At 45.4% G+C, this 21,773-nt stretch overlaps 1 protein-coding gene across 2 annotated transcripts in view; it reads left to right on the top strand.

Moving 5' to 3' along the window:
• Positions 1-4,364: 4,364 nt before the first annotated feature.
• The window catches only part of PANK1 (pantothenate kinase 1), a 43,087-nt gene continuing 25,678 nt past the window's right edge, over positions 4,365-21,773 (top strand). Inside the window, exon 1 of one of the 2 annotated variants that reach the window (XM_018562855.1) lies at positions 4,365-4,724. In XM_018562855.1, the coding sequence (XP_018418357.1) occupies positions 4,508-4,724 (217 nt within the window). In that variant the 5' untranslated portion in view covers positions 4,365-4,507. Of the gene's footprint in view, positions 4,725-7,611; positions 7,828-21,773 lie in introns of those variants that run through there. The other variant, XM_018562856.1, reaches the window with a different exon arrangement.

The raw sequence follows: 21,773 nt of genomic DNA, 5'->3' as shown, positions 1-21,773 counted from the left end.
AATTGTATATAGGGAAAGCAATTCAGAAGCAGATTAATACCCATGTACAAAGCCCCTAGCTTTCAAGCTGATCCCAGTGGAGCCTCTTGGAACCTATGGCCAGTCTGTACACGGGGTTTTGACTTCTGCTACACGGCATTTAGGGCACCCTAGGGTGACATCTTCATCCTTTCAGTGAGAAGTTGATCCTGCACTTGCTGCAGCGTCTTTTTGCAAGATGTGGGCTATTCGGCATTACCTGGGATCTTGTCAGCAGTATGGTGATGTCACCCCCTGCAGTACGAAAAATAACAAATCCCAGAATGCGCTTCAAAAACACACTCCACTATCACACATACAGGAGGATTGTAGAGCATCAAAAACTACTTCAGCTTCATCATTTTTGTTACGTGGTTTGACCATTTTCTTGATATCTTACATGGACTTCCATACAGTATAAAAGTGATAAAAGTGCAAACTAAAGCGGATACTGGCATTCAGTGCAGTGCTGCTTAAATCAGATGCCTTGTTGTGTGTTGGTGTGTGTGGAGTTGTTTAGCTCAATGCATCTCATATATACTGAGACAGAGGGTCACCTTGGTACTGATCTGATATACTGTACACTCCAGCTGCTCCCTTATGGCACTCGGTGCCTGCTAGGCTGATCTGTCTACTGCCAGTTTAGGCCCCATTCACACTAAGCAACATTTACCTCGAGCGGATTTCCGTGCGAAGGGATAGTGTGACTGTTCGGGCGACGATCGCGCAACCTTCACCGTCGGGCTGCATGCAAAAATAGAAAAATTGTGTTACATCTGCGGGGAAAAGTGTCCTGCACAAGTGACGAGCGACATGGGGCAGTACAATAGAACAGCTCCATTGAAAATCATTGGACGGCGACTTCTCGCGATATCGGGCAGCAAATATGCGCGATATCGCGGCAGAAATTGCGCGATTAAACGCCCAGTGTGAATGGGCACTAAGACTGCACTTGCACATTGACATGAAATTCTGCAGTCTGGACTAGGTAGTTAGTCTGAACTAACCCATAGTATGTGGGTCTGATAATCCACCCCTAACAAATTTAAGCAGGACATTCGGAAATAGCTAAATACGCAGTTGAAACCCAATATACTGTATGTGTACTTTTTTGCCTGCCAAAAGATTTTTAATTCTGTGATTTACATACATTTCTTAATGGGAACCTGTTGTAAGGTAACCATCGTTGACCTCCTCTACTGAAAACACTAGTTTCCTGGTGCTAAACACGCAGTCTGCTGGCTGTCTCAGCGGAGCCCGCCGCGTCCTTTTTGCTGATGCTCCAGGCTGTGGATGGTCCCTCGTGGTCCTCACATACAATGCATGGCTATCATATACACAGATGAAGGAAGCCTGCCAAAGCAAGGAATTATTACACCTTTTTGCTTTACCCCTAGACCCATCCAGCAATCATATTCTCCCTTTACCTCAATACAGTATGGGAGCATTGCTAACCTCTTTCTGAAAATGTTACTTGTCTGCCTGTAAAGTTGACCCACTAGATTCAGTAGATTCAGTACACTGACACTATTCATTTACTTGCTTTCAGTATGGTCAGAAAGCTGGTGTGGGCTAACTGACCGACCATGCTGCGCAGCAACCACAGGATGGACTGGAACAGGACCTAATGCTACATGCGCTTGGTCCCTTGGATTCATTAAAGATGTTACATATGTGGTGATACTTCTTTAATCATGCTTGAAGCAAACCTAGATCCATAAGCCACCATTAAAAAAAGCATGAAGGGTCCAACTCGATGGATGCCTTGGTCTTTTTCTGCTGTCACTTTTTCAAGTTTCTATATTAACACACAATAACACTTGGTATTATGTAGCATAATAGTATGAACGAACCCTCAGTGTGTTTATCAGCAACTAGATTTTCCCCTTTGATTGCCAATTGCAACACATTCCTTCTCTTCAGGTTTATATACATGAACCCCACTGAGAAAAGCACCACAGTAGGGAGGTTTCATAGCAGTATGATTACAATGCACAGCATAATACTATGTTCCAGTTACCGAACTCTGTATTGTCAAAAGAACATCTATTATTTTTCTGTAATATAAGTATTCACCAGATCTGTATCCTCCTTAAACCAAATACAAAACACTCCGACATTAGAAGAGCACACCTTACTGACTAACCCAGGACTGTGCTGATGCCAGCAGGATCACCTTTGCAGAGATCCCAATACAATGAATGTCCTCTCGGTACATCCCCCCTATACTGAATGTCTTCTATATGCATCCCCCCTTATATTGAATGTCCTCTATGTACACCCCCCCTGCACAATTTGAGAAACAAAGAAAAGTAGCTTGTGTAGCAGATTCTGCTACAGGCATACCGCATTTTTTCAATGCGTGGGAAAAAACACGTCATCCTGGCCGCGTTTGGGGTGCCATTAACAAGTAATGGCACCTGTAACGGAAGTTTCCATACCCTGGTCATTTAGAGGGGAATGAAGGCCAGCCTCCTCCCCACTGACTATGGACCGTGGCCTTGATTAAGGTTTTAAATTGCCAGTGGGGCTAGTATTGTATTTTGTCCCAGACCAAACATCTGAACCTCTCAATGGAACTCCCATGTGGACCAGCAGGACTTATTACCAATCTTTTGGAACTCTTAGGTGGACACTTTATGTGCCATGTCACGCTGGTGCCACTAGGTCTGAACCAATTCCCTCCTACAATAGGCTCCCTGTTGAGCTAAGTACATCTTCCTCCCTGAAAAATCTACTGCTGTGATCACCTTGCTAATCCCTTTATCCCGTTACCCTTTTGTTCCTTTAAGTTGGTTTGGATGGATTTTCAGAAATGTAAATTTTTTGAAAATAATGTAATCTTACCTGGGGTGGAGGACTCTGTGGGCTATAAAATGTGTGCTGTTTGTTCAATAAAGGAGTTCCTGTTTTACCCTAACATTGGTTCTGTTTGATGTTTAGGGTAAAGTAACCAACTCTGCTCACTTCTCGGGCCTTTTGGCTAAGATCAAGTGTAGTGTCTGTTCTTATCAGTGCTCAGGAGGGGAAATGTGCTGTGTTTCTGGCCTTTTGGGAGGGATGACTGGCTGCATAAAATGCTGCCTGAGATGATGGTGGGTCCTAAAGGATCCCTGTCGTGGGAAGGAGACCAAAAGAAGTGTCCAGGGGGTCAGGAGTACTTCCCTAGTGTCCGAGATTTGGTGGGGTCCAGTGCCTCCTGATTTGAACGGGACTACCTGGTCTGGCCATGGGTGGGAAGGCAGAGAGCCTGCGGTGTCAAGCCTGTCCTAGGACTGGCTGCCCGGGGGACCCCCACTAGTGTAAATGGCACATTGGCCACGACACCTGTTGCTTTTTTCTGCACCTCGCCTCTTGGGCTAGGCCTTTTGGCTGAATCCAGGGGTCATTTTTATACAATGGCACTTATTTATTTTTTTTCTCCATTGTACGTGCATCTGTCACTTTTTTATGTGTGTATTTTTCACTCTCACAGGATGGAGGGCAGTGGTGGAACTATTGCAATAGCGACCCAGGCGGCCGCTATGGGGTACAGGGGAGCCCAGCCAGGACCACCCTGATGGAGGGTGTGGGTCTTCAGGCCTACCCTGAAGTCAGTGGGGAGGATGTGTGGCCATTAGGTTCCTTCCTCCCCTAAAACAGGGAGCATCTCTTTAGGAGAGCCCCCCAACCTAATACTCGGTGGTGAGCTTTGGCTGACCATGAGGAATGGGTCCGCCTGGTTTCACCCAGGTGGATATGAGTTCCTCTCCCTTATCAGGAGCTTTGGGGGTCAGGGAAGAACCCTATCCCTTTGGGAGATGGACCAGTTAGACACACCCTTGTGCATTTTGCTGTGTGTTTCACTTGCACTTTTTCTGTTCAATTTGGGTGTTCGTTAGCACACCCCACGGGCTAAAAAAAAGCCCTCTGCTAGTAAGTTCCAGCACATGGAGCTAGCTCTAACGGCGCATCCAGTCGGGGTAGAGGCGTTGCAATTACAGCCCTGCAAGTGCATTGCATGTTTTTGACATGTTCCGTGAATGCACGTCAATGCGCGCGTTTGGCGAGCATTCACAGAACTTGAAGGTGTGAATGGGGACTAAAAGTCCTCAGCATTCTTTATTGATTAATAGCCATTATTTTGCAGGGGTTCCCCAGAACTGAAGATTGTTATCTGGCTAGAATGGTTGACAAAGGTTGCTATAGACTCTAGAAATAATGAAGAGGTTTAGCAGAGGGGCGGAGTGTCAGAAGTCACGTGATTGCTCACTTAGCCGGCTGCAGCAGCTCCATCACAGCAATTCTAGTGTGCTCGCTCACGTGCGCGCCCCCGCCAGTGCCGCCACTAACAATGCGTAGTGAGCTTGCGCAGTACAAACTCCCGAGCAGCGAACTGACAGGCTGTCCCGGTGACAGCGACCAGCCTCAGCCAGGCCCCCGATGACGTCACCCTCCATCCTGGGGCGCCTGTGTTTGCAGTGACGCCCCCCCCTTGCACGTTTTAGTTATGGGGGATCCTGCGCAGCCTGAGGCGGCTTCTGCTCCACGCCTGCAGAATGGCTTCTATCTATCGGAGCCCCCAGTGCTGATGAACGGGGAGAGCAGCCGAGTGCCGAGCGAGCATGGTCCGCTCCGAGCTCACCCGGATTGCCTGCACCAGGGATCCCCGGCCAAGAAGAGCAGGATGAGGAGGAGGATGGATTCGGGCAGGAGGAGCAGACCCCGTAAGTGTGACAGCTGACTGCTGGGGGGGGGCTGTCACTGTGTACCTAGGGGGCAGCCATTGTTTCTGTGTAATCTGATATCCTGTCACAGTGGATTGTGCAGCAATCGTACGATCTTAGCTGGGTACACAGTGTTGCATTGTGATAAGCCATGTTCGTGCTGTGCCATTCAGTGTTGCATTGTGATAAGCCATGTTGGTGCTGTGCCATTCATTGGATTCAGAGTTTTGCATTGAGGTAAGGCATGCTGACGCTGTACGTTGCTGTGCCATTCATTGGATTCACAGTGTTGCATTGTGGTGAGGCATGTTGGTGCTGTGCGTTGCTGTGCCATTCATTGGATTCACAGTGTTGCATTGGGGTAAGCCATGTTTGGTGCTGTGCCATTCATTGGATTCACATTGTTGCAGTGTGTTGTGCTGTGCGTTAACTTGCGTTGCAGCCCATTCATTTAAATGTTGTGCCTAAGGGCTCATGCACACAGGTTCCTGGGGTCATGCAATGTCAAATATGGGTGTATTTCCCCATCCAGGAGCTACAGGTGCTGTATAGAAATCAATGGCTGTACACGGGTATACGCTAGTAGTTGTGTAAACATGCGCACTGTACGTGCATGTGATTTCACAAATACCGGTGTACAGCCATTGATTTCCAACACCTGTGACTCCTGGATGGGGAAATAAACCAGAAATTTACCTTGTATTGTCTCAGGTTCATGCATAATTTATTTAAATGGTATGGTAGTGTATTACCATGCATTGTGGTGTACTGCAATGCACATCCTTGGCAAGGTGCATTGGGTTGTCGATATGAATAGCACTGCAGCACACCAGTGCGCACTCGCATGCATGTTTCCACAGTACAAAGGTGTGAACTCGTCCTAAGGCAGCGCACATTAGCACGCAACATAACATGCATCTGAAGCAGACATGTGAATAGGGGCCCATTTATATCATCGCACTGCACAATACCGCTAATGCATGATATATGTGTTGGTGCAGTGCAGTACCATTCATTCTGAATGGCACCCCAACACACCCTGCCAACAGATGTATATTTCAGTGCACCACAATGCACTAATGTCCATTGCAGTCGGCTGCATTACAAAAAACAGTACATGAATCCTTTTTTTTTGCCACATTAGGCAGACCGTTCAAATGAATCTCGCCTAACACATGGCATAACGGGGATGTTAGTGCGTCTATACTGAACATGAGCGATGGGGAGAGCATGTCAGGTAAAGGAAGTTTGATTGCACTATGTGATATGGAAAATGGTCAAAGTTCTACTGGCCACATATAAGTGGAGTGTAGGATTGCCTGGAAAGAGGGGGCGTTTAGGTGCACCCAGAGTGTACTGAGCGCCCATTCATTTCTGACAATGGGTAAGATGGCCTGCACTGTCCAGTGGCTGAACTCCAGGGCCGCTTTACACCTACGCACTGCAGGAACATGCACGTTAAGGAGCAGGTTAAGGCAACGTATATTACATATGTTGATGCATTGTGGTGCCATTCATTCATTTTGAATAGTATCATAGTGCGTTGCTGTGAGAATGTTGTGACATGTCCAATATTTGGTGCGTTTAATGGGCAGGATGCACGATAAGTTGCAACACGCGTGCATTATCATGGCGCACAAATGTAATTGGCCCCTTCATTTTCATCCTGACGTGATCTAGAGATGTGTGTGCTGGGGGCTATAGAACCCTTTGTAGAAGAAAGCATGCCAGCTATGCAGATGTTGAGCACACAACGTATGCATTTATACCGACACCTGCTGTGATACCTCTGTACAGGCAAGACTACAGGTCCATAATGTCTCAGCAGCCGGGAGCGTAGCACATAGAGGTGCAGCCGGGAGCGTAGCACATAGAGGTGCAGCCGGGAGCGTAGCACATAGAGGTGCAGCCGGGAGCGTAGCTCATAGAACGTAAGCAGCCAGAAGCATATCACATAGAGCAGCAGCCAGGATCATGGCACATAATGCAGCAATATACAGGTGAATCTCGATTAATTAGAATATCGTGCAAAGTTCATTTATTTCACTAATGCAACTTAAAAGGTGAAACTAATATATGAGATGGACTCATTACATGCAAAGCAAGATAATTCAAGCCGTGATTTGTCATAATTGTGATGATTATGGCTTACAGCTCATGAAAACCCCAAGAACCCCAAATCCACAACCTCAAAAAAGTAGATTATTACATGCAATCAATAAAACAAGGATTGTACATAGAACAATATCGGACCTCTGAAAAGTACAAGCATGCAGATGTACTCAGTACTTGGTTTGGGCCCCTTTTGCAGAACTTACTTGCAGAAATTACTTTTGCACGATATTCTAATTATTCGAGTTTCACCTGTAGTGCATCAGCCAGGAACATAGCACATAGCTCTGCAGCAAGGATCATAGCATATAGTGCACCAGCTAGGATCATAGCACATAGCTCTGCAGCCAGGATCATAGCTCATAATGCAGCAGCCAGGATCATAGCACATAGAGCCGCAGCCAGGATCATAGCACATAGCTCTGCAGCCAGGATCATAGCACATAGCTCTGCAGCCAGGATCATAGGATATAGTGCATCAGCCAGGATCAAAGCACATAGCTCTGCAGCCAGGCTGCCAGCACTCCCCCCTCTCTGTGTATAGGGCTCTCCAGCCTTCCCATCAGCAGCATACAAGCCGGGGGTGGATTGGTGAGAACACAGTCAGTAGACTGCTTAAAATCAATGTGGTGTTAAATGCCAGACTAGATCAGCCAATGAAACGAGCCGAAAGCTAAGCACACCTACTGACACCATGGGAGGCTGGGCTGCTGCTCAGCCAATCAGGAGGCAGGAAGCATGGCTTTTGTGGCTGCATTGTAAATACCATGTAGAGAAGGCACAGTTCACCGGGCGTTTCACAATTTATATGCAGGAAAGGGAGAAAAAAAACCCGTGACCTTGTTCCTAGTGATTTCACACCAGACAGTCTTGAAATGCGAAGGTGCTGCTCACATCTCTTCGGATCGTCATTCTGTCAGTGAAGCATTTGAACAGAAGAGCTCCTACATTATACATACAACAATGAAGCTCATTGATGGCAAGAAACATTGTAAGTACAATTGTCAGTGCAGCCAAGGATTGCTGTGCCCATCACTGGTGACATGCAAGCACAGCTTTATGTGTCTACAATGGTGCACTGCAAGAAACCAAGCCAAGGCAATGGCAGTATAATGTGCATGGGGACACCACTGATTCATATATATGGTCAGCTGACACTGTGTGTGTGTATATACATGCAGTGATCCATCTTAAATAACGTATTTTCCTTTTTCCTACACTTTGTTTTATATAACGATTATTATTGTAATAATACTACGTTCACATTTGCACCTAGTACTATGTAAATCTGCTGTAATAAGCATCTAGAAGTATCTCTCATATAGTACATTTTGATACATGGTATTGATGCTAAGTAGAATTATGTTAGGTTTTGTAAAAATGTAGTTGTGATATACAGTATGATGACATAAGCCACGTCATTTTACATTCAATATACCTGTGTTCTTGCTGGTGCTTGGTTCTTCAATAACAGGGTGACAACATAGATTACCCTGCTTTTGATTGCGCTGCAGTGTTGCCACCCTGTTCGGTGCGGTATCATCGGAGATCTCAGCGTTGTCACTGCTCCTCAAGGCCAGTTAGCGTTGGCCATGTCTGTCTCTGGTTGCGATTGACCACATCACCTGGAGAGAGAAGTGACACTGAGCACCCTCCTTTACCCTCTTCCGGCTCCGGTGGCTAAAGGAGCACTGAAGCCCCAGTGATGATGTCATAGGGGCTACAAAGAGGGTTGCTAGTGCACCTGATTTAGGGACAGTCAAATAGAGAGTCCCACCGCACTCTTGACCGAGAAGCCCCATACAATGTGGGGAGGGTGCTGAAGTGGCAGCGGATGGCGCCACCAAATACTTGCAAAACAGAAAAATGGTCACCGGCACTCCAGGTTTTCTCCTGATGTAGGGACCGGACAGGTTCCGAAACGTTGCCACGCATGATGATATGACCTGTGAGAATGAATAAAAGGATTTAGTTTTGAAGGAAACCTAGAGTGCTGGTGACCATTTTTCTGTTTTGCATGAATTAGGGACAGCTGAATTTTTAACACCGTGTCCGATGAGCTGCATTTTTCTGCACACCACAACACATGAATGGCATGAAGAAGGGACATAGAGAACAATTGTTTTTCTGGTACTCTGTTCACACCATACATGTGCAATGGTATGCAGAGAAACACAGCTCAATGAACATGGCGTGAACATAGCCTAAATGGACTTTAAAATTGAATTCCAGGCACAGAAGCCAACATGCTAACAATACCTCCATCACCCTCTTGCTAATGACTGCATTAATGCCCAAAATACTTCCCGACTTTTGTGGTCAGGTGATTGGCTATGTCCCTACTCTTGCTGATTTCTGCAGTGCAGGATGAGATAGTACTTCTGGGGTGCCTATGTCACTACTTGGTGACATGGACACTTCTCATTGGGTTCATTGGTGTGTACTTGATGATGTCATGTTGAGAGGTGAGACCCTTTCTTGGTGGGCCAAGACTGCAGTGGTAGATCACCGGTCTTCTGTCTCAGAAGAGGTGCCATTAAGGGTCACATGACCGCAAATTAAGGTGAGTAAAACAGGCTTATGCTGGCCATACGCCTATATGGCCTTGCTAGTCGGCTCCGCTGGCTCTCAAACGCCTGAACAATGCCTGCTTCCAATCAAATTGTTCAGGTATTTTAAGAGCCAGCGGGGCCGACTAGCAAGACACTGAAGCTTGGCCCAGCGGGAGATTCCTCCATCCACACAGTTTAGCATAGATGGAGGAATCTGTTGCACTTTTTGCATCTGACCATAGAAAATCTGCAGATAATCTCTAGGTGTAGGGGCAGCTTTAGAAGGGCAAAAATAGGCTAGGAAGCCAGCCTCACTTGTTGGTAAGCAGCCCGGCTTCCTAACCAATCAGGAAGCTGGGCGGCATGTCATGACTTGTGTACCGGCGTCATGATTGGTCAGAAAGCCACGCTACCTAACAACAAGTAACACCGGTTTCCTAGCCAATCAGGAAGCTGGGAGGCAGGTCATGATGTGGCCACCCTGCTTCCTGATTGGTTAGGAAGCCGGCTTCACCTGTTGCTAGGCAGCCGCGCTTCCTGACCAATCGGGAAGCCAGATGGCACCTCATGATTGGCTAGGAAACCGGTGTTACCGGTGGATCAGGAAGCCAGGCAGCCTCGCCAAGTGAAGCCAATGTGCTTTTGCTAGAACACCAGCTTTACAGGCATTCAGGAAGACGGGCGACGGGTCATGATCCGGCTCCCAACTTTCTGATAATCTAGGCACACAACACTGGTACTTGGTATTATTGAGTACCGAAAAAAAAGTATTGGTGCATCCCTAGAGAAAATCGAATTCTGGGCATCCAGGGGCTACATTAGATACTCTGAGCAAGTGTAAAGTGTATGTGGGAATTAGGTTTGTATACTAGAGATAATTGAAATAACCTAAACCCAGGAGACTTGTGTGAATGAGGGCTTGCAAAGGGATGGACCACTAACAAAGTGTACAGTTTACTATGTACAAATCAGGTATTTCTGGTTTGGAGGGGTGTTTCTTAAAGTTTGTGGCTTTGGGCTTTGGACTAAATTGGGGAGTTTTTTTACAATTGTCTAGAAAAGTAAAAAATATTTGCTGAACTGGTGATGTTTTTGGACTTTTAGATGTCCCAGAGGCTAAAAGAGAGCAGTATGTCAACATGCAGAAAGTGAAGATTGAAGGGACAGTGGGTTAAAGGTTACATTGCGCTGATTGCTTTTAAATAGTCAACAGAGAGTGATCATAGTATATACAGGACTGTCATTGGTAACCCAAGTCAACCCGTTGTCTAGTGCACCTGAAAGGTGCTGCTGTTGTCATACACAGTACATAGAGATACTAGATGGCTTGTGTAGAAAGCTTTTGTCCGTAAAGCAATACTGTTGTGTGATCACACAATAGTTCTTCAGCTAAATATAAAGTGACGCCATGTCATTGTATCATCAAGCCACAATGAAGGGTAACCTTTGAACTTTATGGAACTGATTCACTTTGCCCTGAGTCAGTTTAAAGAATAACTCCAGGCATTTAAAACCTATACACACAAAAGATACACTCACCTGATCCTCGCCTCCCTTCCCCTCCGGGTGTGATAAGTCCCTCGGCACCCTCGCCTCTCATACAAATGAATGGACCTTGCATAGACGTGATGAAGTCAGTGGGCTTAGACCACCGGAGCCCAAGGGAGAAGAGGCTGCAGGAACTGGTCTAGCAGTCTGGCGGAACCGAGCTTTGGGTGAGGTATATCTTTCTTTTTATTTTAGACCCTAGACCAAAATGATCGGTTAACCCTTGCAGTACTGGTGTAGCCCCACTGCAAGAGCTCATACCCGGTTCAATACCCAGAGTTGTTCTTTAAATGCTGATTTAGATTTGGTGCATGGAGTTGCAGTATTGCGTAGTATTGCTGGTTGTCAACACCCAGTACCTTTTTTGAGTCACCTGTCCACCTTGTCGCTTGTCACCGCCGCCTGTCCCTGAAGCGAGCCTCCATCCGAATATCTGGTTGCGGGGAGGAGATCGAGGGTAGAGGAGCCACAGGTTAGTTCTGCTGTCAATCAACCTGTTGGGCGGAGAGGAGGGACGTGGCCTGCCGCATTGCTGTGTGTGTGTCTATGAACGCCCACAGCCTCTTGCAGGCAAGGCCAGGAACGAGCACCCACGGGTGCCTTCTTAGCTCAGCTTAGCTGATGGAGGCACCCATGCAGAGGGCGGGGGAATGGCGCTCCGGGGAGCCACTAGAAAACAAGAAATTGAACATTTGTAATAAAAAGAACAGGATTTCTTGTTGTATGGGCCTCCTATTTATAAAAAAAACACACAAAGCTTTAATATTACTTTAAAGTGAAAAATCTTTTCCCCTCCCCCCAATGTCAATTAAAGCACTTACCTTAAATTATGTTACTTAATTTCCTTTTCATCTGTCCCTCCAGCGCTGCGGCGGGTCTCCGATCCAGCGCTGACTCCTCTGAGCTTGCTGGCACTTCCTGTCCCACGGTGTCTGCATGTGGGATTGCGGGTGCACGCGTCCATAGACTTACCTTGTGTGTCTCCTCGCGTCCCGGCCAAAAATGTGAACTGCGCATGCGCCCGCCCCAAGGTGCTTTGCGGCCGCCCGAGAATTTTCACATTTTCGGACGAAAGCGCGCGGGGAAAACACAGGTAAGTATTAACCCATTTCAAAACATTTTTTTTACACTTTTTGCATATGTCTACTTCTTGCTAGCAGTAGATATATGCAAAAAAAACGGAGGGTTTAATAACCCTTTAAACACTAGAAATACTGTGTGAAATACTGAAAGAAGTACTGTATGCTTAAAGTCTTGCTGCCCTTCCAGAGTAATCAGTGTTCGAAATGCTACAAAGATTCGGGAGTTTCAGACACCACCCTGTTCTTGCCTATGGTGGATCATTATTTAAAATTGCTGTGCTTAGTATGAATATACTTTAGTATTACATTTTAATATTGATCCACACCCTGACTCATCAAACATGTGTTCCTTTTATTTTCTGGAGATGTTGTTTACATAGTGAAAGTTTTAATTTTATAACATTCCTTATGTCTCATATTCTTAATCTTTTAGTAAAGATGTCCTCAGATTAGGGTTTATGTCTATGAGCAGGGAAGTAGTTTGTATGCCAGAATCACCTTGGCCATGCCTATAAGCTCTTCCCATCTGGAGGTATTTACCGAAGCCTAAGGGTGCCCCTAGCCATCATGGTTGTCCCCTGGTTATTGCAGAATTGGCAGGATCATGCAACAGTCATCTAATATCGGTGCAGAGATTGCAGCTCTTCATTACAAAGATAGGGAGAGTAAGGCATTGTTGTGGTCTACATTTGTAAATGAGCTACTTGCTTGATGTGCAGTTAAATACGAGTCACTGAGAAGATATTCCTTGACTGTTGTTCCTTTTATAAGCATGACATAAATGCTAATACACAAATACCATGAACAGTCTCACTCCTCCCTATTCATAAACATATTATATACAGGAAGTAAACTTGTCTGAGCAGTTTTTCCAAAATTCTTCTAGCCAGGACCTCTTGGAAACAAAAATTCCAGAAGCATGGACACGATTGAGATTTCTGGGCATTATCAGATGAGCTTCTCCATCATTCTTAAAGTGGACCTTTACCCCCTTTGACCAAAAATCACATCCGCCTACAACTCTTACATTCATTAGCTAAACAAACATATTTTTATTTTACTTACAATTTCTTTTTTTCCACTTCCATGTCCACTTTGGCACAAATGATGTAATGTGCCCAAGTTTTGCATTCTGGGAAGGTTACATCAGCCGAGCATTGCTGGGAAATCTCATCTGTAATCCCATGAGATCTCAGGGAAAGGCATTTTCCTCCCCTGAGATAACGTGCATTGTCACATGACCTAGTCACATGTGCCAGAGTTCCAGGAAGTAAAGGGAGATCTAGTACCTGCCCTTAGTTAAAATACCCTCTGTCAGAAGCCTGGGGAAGAAAATAAATCTAAGGTATATAAAAATGAAAAAGCCGACATTTATCTAAAAGTATCTGTTTGTACATTCCCATTACTAAACATTTCTAAAGGTGCCTTTTGTTTTTGTTTTCAACATATGGGTAAAGTTCCCCTTTTTAAAGGAGAACTATGGGGTTAAGTCTTTTCCCCATAGTTCTCCTTAGGGTAACGGGAGGACACACAAACTAGCGTCCTCCCGTCACCCTAGGCTTAGTATACCGCGAGCTGCAGCTCGCGGTATACTTAGCCTAGGGTGACGGAAGGACTGAGACGCCGCAGCTGAAGCGGATTCCGACAATTGTGCCGGGATCCGCCCAGCTGCGTGACTGACAGCTGGCTGGCTCTCTAGAGGCAGAGCCAGCTGTACCCGCCCCCTCCCCGTCCGATCCGCCCGTCAGCGCTATCGGAGCGGGGGGGGGGGAATCCAGCCCCTCCCCTGTCACAGCAGAGAGCCGTGACAGGATCGAGAGGTGAGCGAACGCCACTACGTGTTCGCTCACCTCCCGATCTACTGAAGCGACCTGTGACAGTCTCATTGTCGCAGGTCGGCTAGAACTATGAGGTAAGTGAAAAGCACTCGCCTCATAGTTCTCCTTTTAAGGAGTTATGTGCCTATATGGTGGGGGCCTAAAGAGCAGTTGGAATCTTAAGTTTGAGGAAGCATCATTCGGTTACATCATGTGAACTCTTCCGCATGTCCTTTAGCAAGATTTCCTGTAGTACTTTGTGTCTTCTTTCACAAAGCCCTAATGATATCCCTAGACCAGACCAGTCACCCTGCGCAAGGAGAGAGCAGCAATGACCAACTTGCACAATTGTTACGGAAAATCTATCAGGAGATTATGACACCATAAATTTGCTTTGTAAAAGTCGTAGCAGTTGGATGGATGTGGCTATTCGTCTAGAGCAGGGTTGCTCACAATTTATTGTGTTAAGATCTACTTTTCAAATGACGAGCTAAATGAGATCTACCAACGGAAAAAAAAAACTCCCGCGCTCTCCTGGCTGTCTCTCCTCGCTCTCCTGGCTGGCTCTCCTGTCATTCCTCGCTCTCCTGTCATTCCTCGCTCTCCCGGCCGGTTTTGGCTCAGCAGACTCAGGCTAATAGGTTATCATGTGTGCACAGCTAAATAAATATAACAAAATGGAATAAAGGGGCCACCATTCACACTTTTCGTGATCTACCAGCATCAGCTTTGAGAGCTATTGGTAGATCACAATCTACCTAATGGGCACCCCTGCTCTAGGGATATCTTGCTTCTGGTATCAAAGTAATAAAGCCAACATTCAATCCAGCATGATGGCTAGCACAGAAAACAATTAATTTACTTATTTGTTACCTGCTTCCCCTTTCCTCCCCTGCGCCTCCCAGTGCTGTGCATGCCACCTTGCGCCACCCAGTCTTTATCCTGAATGCTTCAAAACTCTGCACAGAGCTACCACGCAGGTGGAAAATGCTATCAATAGTATATTTAACAGACCAAAAGAGAGCAAATAAGAGAAGTTACTAGGGGTAACTTAGGGTTGTTAAGGTTTTTATATATGTTTTAATGTTTTGGCTGAACATAACACTGTAAATCTGAACTCCAAGCGCAATAGCCATGAAGGATAGAAATCCACTTAGTGTTTATCAAACCTGTAGGAGGAACCTAGCAGCCCCCACCCACTACTTACTGCCTGCAGAAAGCTACTGGAGGGGGCGGAGACCAGACCAGTCACCCTGCGCAAGGAGAAAGCAGCAATGACCAGTCTTTTATTACAAAAAATATCTGCACAGAGGAAAGGGTTTACAGATATGGAAGAAAGACACAAAGCACACCAATAATTAAGTGGAATACGCATGGCTCTTGTATTTAGACGAAATTTGCTTATCCTTGAGTCCAGCTTTGAAGAAGGTGACATGCACTCCAGGCATTATGCTTATGTTGTGTGTTTAACGTTTGAACTCTGACCTAGAAAAGGAAAGCAGTGTTTTTCTTAATGCCTGGTTCACACCTGGCCGATCCGTGACCGCACGGCGATCGTGCAGGAAACTGCACAGTTCACCGCTTGGTCACGGAATCGCGCACAACCGCAGATCGTGTTTGCGGTGCCTAAAGATTGGCACTTTTACACAGTCCTTCACAAGGCTCTAGTTGGGTGGCTACACCTAGTACTGAGATAGAGGCAGTAATGTATCACTATTAACAGATCACTTGCTTGTTCTGTTTTGTAAACATCTCTTCAACTCTCCCTTTGTAACTTTGGTTTGGGATGACTAAATGTTCGCAGTGTGTGAAATTACAGCCAATCGACTTGGCAGAGTTTAAATCGCAGCCTGTTCACATGATATCAGGTCCTGATCAGGTGCAGATCTGCAGACTGATGCAGTGCGTTTTGGCCACGTTTTTGATGCGTTCAAGTAAAAAAAAATAAAATTATTTTTTTTGGCTGGAGTGGGGCTGTTAGTATGTTAGTGCAGTGCGTTTTTGATGCGTTATTGCCGTGTTTTGGACGCGATTGCGTTTCCTGAACGTTTCCGGACCTGACAAAATGTGACATGCAGTATTTTTTCTGTCGTAACCTGAACGGACTGCACACGTGAGAACTGGAGCCCATAAAACACATAGGGATACATTGGGAGTGCAGCAGCGTACGGAGCCGGTCAGCACACAAAACGGACGTCGTGTGAACAGGCCCTAAGGGCTAGTTCACACCAGCCCCAGTGCGCTCCGGCACGATTTAGTGCTGGAATGCACTGGACCGCATCCCAGCTTGCTCACTGCGTTCTCGGGGGCAGGAGGGGACGTGGCGGTGCATTGTAGTCAATGGCCCCCCGGCCCCAGTGTGATAGCCCGCACTGGAACGTGTGGCACATGAATGCCTGCTTTTTAGTATGGTGCAATCAGAAAAAAATGCTGCATGCACTATTGACTTCAAGGCACCGCCAAGCCCCCTCCCACCCCAAAACACAGTGAGCCGGCCGGGATGCTATCAAGTGCATTCCGGCACCGAGTCGTGCCGGAACACACTGGGACTGGTGTGAACCAGCCCTGAGAGCTTGTTTCCACCAGTCTGCGCATCTACCGCAATGTCCCGTGCCAGTGCAGTGCGATCGCAAAAAATCATGCATGCACTATTTTTTTGCAATTGCACCCCACTGGAATGCAGGGCATTTTATTACCACGCGTCTCTGTGCGACAGATCGTACTGCGGGCGGGGGCGTGTCTGCAGTGCCATTGACTTGAACTGCACTGCCACGCCCCTTCCCGCCCCAGAAAGCAAGGAGACTTTGTTTGCGTCCCGGGTACGGGTCATTGCGGTAGATGTGCGGGCTGGTGGAAACAAGCTCTACAGCTCACTATTTCAAGATATTGAAAGATGCAGCATACATGCTATTGTTCAACACTTTATGATTGAATATATAGATTGAAATGCGATCTCTTCGTTAAAAATGTAAATGATCTATTAAATAAAGTCATTGAATCCATCTGAATTACTCTTTGTTTCTTCAGCATGAACGCAGATACGACTTAGCAGAGTTTAAGTCGCTCTGAGGATCACTGAATTGATTCATATCGGTATGCATGTTACCACCATTACATAACATGGAGAAGGGCTAGAATCTCTGTTGGTGTTGTTGGTATTGTTGCATGGGTCCCAAGCCAGAGAAATGTCTCCTTACGTGCTGTTCACTGTCTATGTGGGAAATGCTCCATGATGGGGACACTGCACACAAAATAACAGAAGTTCCAAGCCTTTCCCAGTCTATACAAACGAAATAAACGTGTTTAGGGGTGTTCAACTTTAAAGGAGTTTTCCACTACACATTTTCTTCTCCACTGACTAGATTTTAGCTCCACTGAGCTAAAATACACTCCGGAAAGACCGTTCATGCAAATGCAATGGTTGCTAAGGTAAGGCCTTCCTTGGCAACCAGGCCATGACAATGTTGAGGCCAGAGGTATATCTGAAACCACTTGTCACTAAATAACTCAGTAACTTTGTGTCCTAATTAAATTAAATTAATCTAGTGGAATATACTAGAGGTGTCCTGTGTAGTAAACCAGGACCCAGAGTTATAAGTGATGCCATTTTAAAGTCTGTGATACAAAGAACATTTTGGTCATGCTTATAGTGCTGTTTAGTGGTTATAAATACCATTAGACCCTTTCCCATGTACAGCTCGCGTTAACTATCGTTGTGATTTTATGGTTTCATACAGAACATTATAGAAGTATATAGATGAACATACGGCCAACATTTCCAAAGTTGGAATTTTTTACAGTTGCTGCATATTCAGTGTTGAAATAAATTTTAGATTTTGACTTTCACCTGCTTCAGAACTGGGTGACCTGAGTCACCTGATATTTTGGCATATCATTTTATGTTTATACTTGTCAGACATGTATGCTTGGCTGTGTGGAGCTCTGACACGTGAGTGTGTTGTATGCAGATAAAGGCACAATATCATATGACAAGTCTGTAGACAATTCACCATAGTTTAGGTAAGTGAGTGAAAGCTCACTACAAAGCACAGATTCACCTTTCTTCAGATTTTCTACAAATTCTGCTGATGCAGGACACTGGTTTGCTTTATCAATGGTAACTAATTTTATGCTATTTTTTTAGATTTAGTGGCAGTCATGCTTGCAGTGGTTTACAGAGGTTGGTAGTGGAGAGAACTTGCATAGACAATGCAAAAATCAGCTGGCTTTCTTTTTACAAAGTGAGTGAAATAATACCTGTCTGCATTGCTCTATAGCCACCAATCACATTCAGACTTTTATTCTGGAGAATGTAAAGTAAGTGCTATCTTTTTGGATTCATGGGATAGTTTAAAATTGCAAGCTTTTAAGGCTTTTTAGGTCTAATCTGACCATTGCAAATCAGTGGGCCAAAACAAAGGTGTACGAAGATCATCACAGAAGAGGTCTTCAGACAACTGCCAGCTATAAGTAGATACAGGTGTACTCCAGGGCAAAAGTTTTGAGAATGACACAAGTATTAATTTTCACAAAGTCTGCTGCTTCAGTTTGTATGATGGCAATTTGCAGAATGTTATGAAGAGTAATCAGATCAATTGCAAAGTCCCTCTTTGACACAAAAATTAACTTAATCCCCCAAAAACACTTCCACTGCATTTCATCCCTGCCACAAAAGGACCAGCTGACATCAGACCGCTGAGGACTGGGGTAAAGTCATTTTCTCTGATGAATCCCCTTTCCGATTGTTTGGGGCATCTGGAAAATACCTCGTCCGGAGAAGAAAAGGTAAGCGCTACCATCGGTCCTGTGTCATGCCAACAGTAAAGCATCCTGATACCATTCAAGTGCGGGGTGGCTTCTCAGCCAAGGGAGTGGGCTCACTCACAATTTTGTCTAAGCCATGAATAAAGAATGGTACAAAAACATCCTCCAAGAGCAACTTCCCCCAACCATACAAGAACAGTTTGGTGACAGACAAACTTTTCCAGCATGATGGAGCACCTTCCCATAAGGCAAACGTGATAACTAAGTGGCTTGGGGAACAAAACATCGAAATTGTGGGTCCATGGCCAGGAAACACCCCGGACCTTAATCCCATTGAAAACTTGTGGTCAATCCTCAGGAGGCGGGCGAACAAAAAAAAAACCCCACAAATTCTGACAAATTCCAAGCATTGATTATGCAAGAGTGGGCTGCCATCAGTCAGGATGTGGCCCAGAAGTTGATTGACAGCATGCCGGGGAGAATTGCAGAGGTCTTGAATAAGAAGGGTCAACACTGCAAATATTGACTCTTTACATAAACGTAATGTAATTGTCAATAAAAGTCTTTGACACTTATGAAATGCTTGTTATTATACTTCAGTATACCATAGTAACATCTGACGAGAAGATCTTAAAACACTGAAGCAGCAGACTTTGTGAAAATTAATATTGTGTCATTCTCAAAACTTTTGTCCAGGACTGTAGTTTGAAGATCTTGGACATTGATCCCTTGTTCAAACCTCTGCAATGCAACATCACAGAGGTGTGGTAGGGCAGCCCATTCATTTAAATTGACTGCCTACCGCAGCTAAATCGCACTGAAATCGCATTGCACCACACGGCATGGTAAAGGTTATCATGCGATATGGTGCAATACAGTGCACATGCAATGGCTAGGTGTGTTGGGGGTGCTATTAAGAAATAATGGCACCACATTGCACCTAACATTGCAACATGTGATGCGGGATTGTGTGCTGCATCGCACATGCTGCTGCATTACAAAGATGTGAACAGAGCCCTGTGGCCATGTGAAGGCACCACATGTCTATAAATTTTACTACTTTCCCTGTTGGGATAAACTCATTTAAATTGCCTGTCATCTGCATAGAGACGATACTGTACGTTCACATTGCTAAAATAGAATTGATACAATGATCTATACAGGGAAGGTACTGAATGTTCTACCAAAGTTATATTAGACGTTGGACTATCCTAGGAGGAGCCTATAGGATTTGCTACATTTTTATCTTTCTAATCTGTTTATCACTCCTATAGTCAATCGGTGCAAAACATGCAGTTTTACGTAAACAGACTGTACTTTACCTTCTAGCCTGAGACAGGTCATGACAGTTCACAGTCCCCAAAGGAATGTTTGCTGCACTATGCACACTTGCATGGACAGTGATCATCTCTGGAAGGCTAGGAGTGGCTGATACCATTACATGATGATTGAACAATACTGTGTATTTAGCTGACATATGTCACCTATTATGGCTGGCATGATCTGAATGGCTCAGTCTCTTAAATTTGTCCATATGGCGTCCTCTGACGAAGATCTGACACCACCCATTTATTTGTGCATGTGTAGTTGGCTAAATTGCTAGATAACTATTATTAATCTGCTGCTAAATGTAGGTTTTTCTGTGTGGGTCAGAGAAATCTGTGACAGATCATAATTGTATACGATTATGTCCCTGTAGGTCACTAATAGTTTATTGGTCACACCATGGTTATGTCAGTCAGTCGTCAGTGTAGCAGTGTATTCTTTATTCATATAACAAGATGTTTATCTGTTCTCTAGATCAGTGGTTTTCAACCTGTGCAACCTCAGGACCCACATTTGTTTTTGGTCATTAGGTCGTGACCCAAGTCGCACTGCAGTGAAACGCACGGCATTGCAGTACAGCGCGTTCCGGTGTGGGTGGGAGGTGCGTTTGGGGTATCATTCAAATGAATGGCAACACACCATACCTCCCACACCAGAACGCGTAGTAGGTGTGATTGCGTGGTACAGTGCGTTAATCCTGCAAGACTGTGTGATTAATGCACTGTACTAGTGTAAACAGGCCCTCAAAAACACTGACATACATACACAGCCACAGGCACAATCTTACACACTCACAGACATTCTCACACACATACACACTCCAAAAAATGTTTTCGTTTTTTTTAATTTTTTTTTTTTTTTTTTTAAGGTCCACCCAGTCTCCCTACCTTATAGAACTGGAGTGGATCCTCAGCCTGGGGTCCAGTGTGGGCTACTGTGCTGTGACAGAGCTCCATCCATACATGCATTGCTTGTACAGCTCCCTTGCGTGCCATGTAGAGGTGCTGGGAGCCAGAATGTGATGTCACTCTGGTCCAGGCACCTCTATAGGAGACGGGAGGGAGCTGTAAGCAATGGACGTATGGATGGAGCTCCCTTGCGGCCATAGCCCCATCCTATCCCACCTCAAGCTGACACTCAGCGCTGGGCAGCATATTCTGAATAGCTGCTCGGCGTGAGAACTGACAGTGCTGCGCTAGGGTGTAGCTGAGGAGCCTCTCGCCTAGAAAAGTGGTCGGCATGCAGCAACCCTCTAAATACGGGGTCGCAACCCACTTTTGGGTCACGACCCACCAGTTGAGAACCAACGCTCTAGATGATCAGTGAATGGCATGTCAGGGTTATGGCATCTCTTTGCTTAAACTACTTTACAGTGGATTTTTGTGTTACCAATGTATAGATTTCAAATCATATTTACTCTTTTACTGCAAACTAAGTGGTCAGTTTATACTAGTTGCTATTTTTATGAACAATTTTAAGCCCTGTTCACAACAATGCATGGTGCATGGACATTGATGGTTGGAATGTGCATCGGCATTCACGGCTCACTTGTGCTGGGCATACATTTTGGGGTTGTGCCCATTTATTTAGAAGGCCACCAATGCGTATCCACACAGCGAAAGATGCACATGACCCTCTAAGCCATGTATCGACCAGTAGACCTCTGCGTTGCAATGGAAAAAAGGATCTCATGTTTCTTTTTTATACTGTACACTGTGTTGTGCACATACACTATATTGGCAAAAGTATTGGGACACCCCTCCAAATCATTGAATTCAGGTTTTCCTATTACCTCCATGGCCACAGGTGTATAAAATGAAGCACCTAGGCATGCAGACTGCTTCTACA

The sequence above is a fragment of the Nanorana parkeri genome, unplaced genomic scaffold (assembly GCF_000935625.1).
Source record: "Nanorana parkeri isolate BGI_ZX_2015 unplaced genomic scaffold, ASM93562v1 scaffold606, whole genome shotgun sequence".
In the NCBI taxonomy this organism is placed as follows: Eukaryota; Metazoa; Chordata; class Amphibia; order Anura; family Dicroglossidae; genus Nanorana; species Nanorana parkeri.
This window is presented reverse-complemented; position numbering and strand designations above follow the sequence as displayed.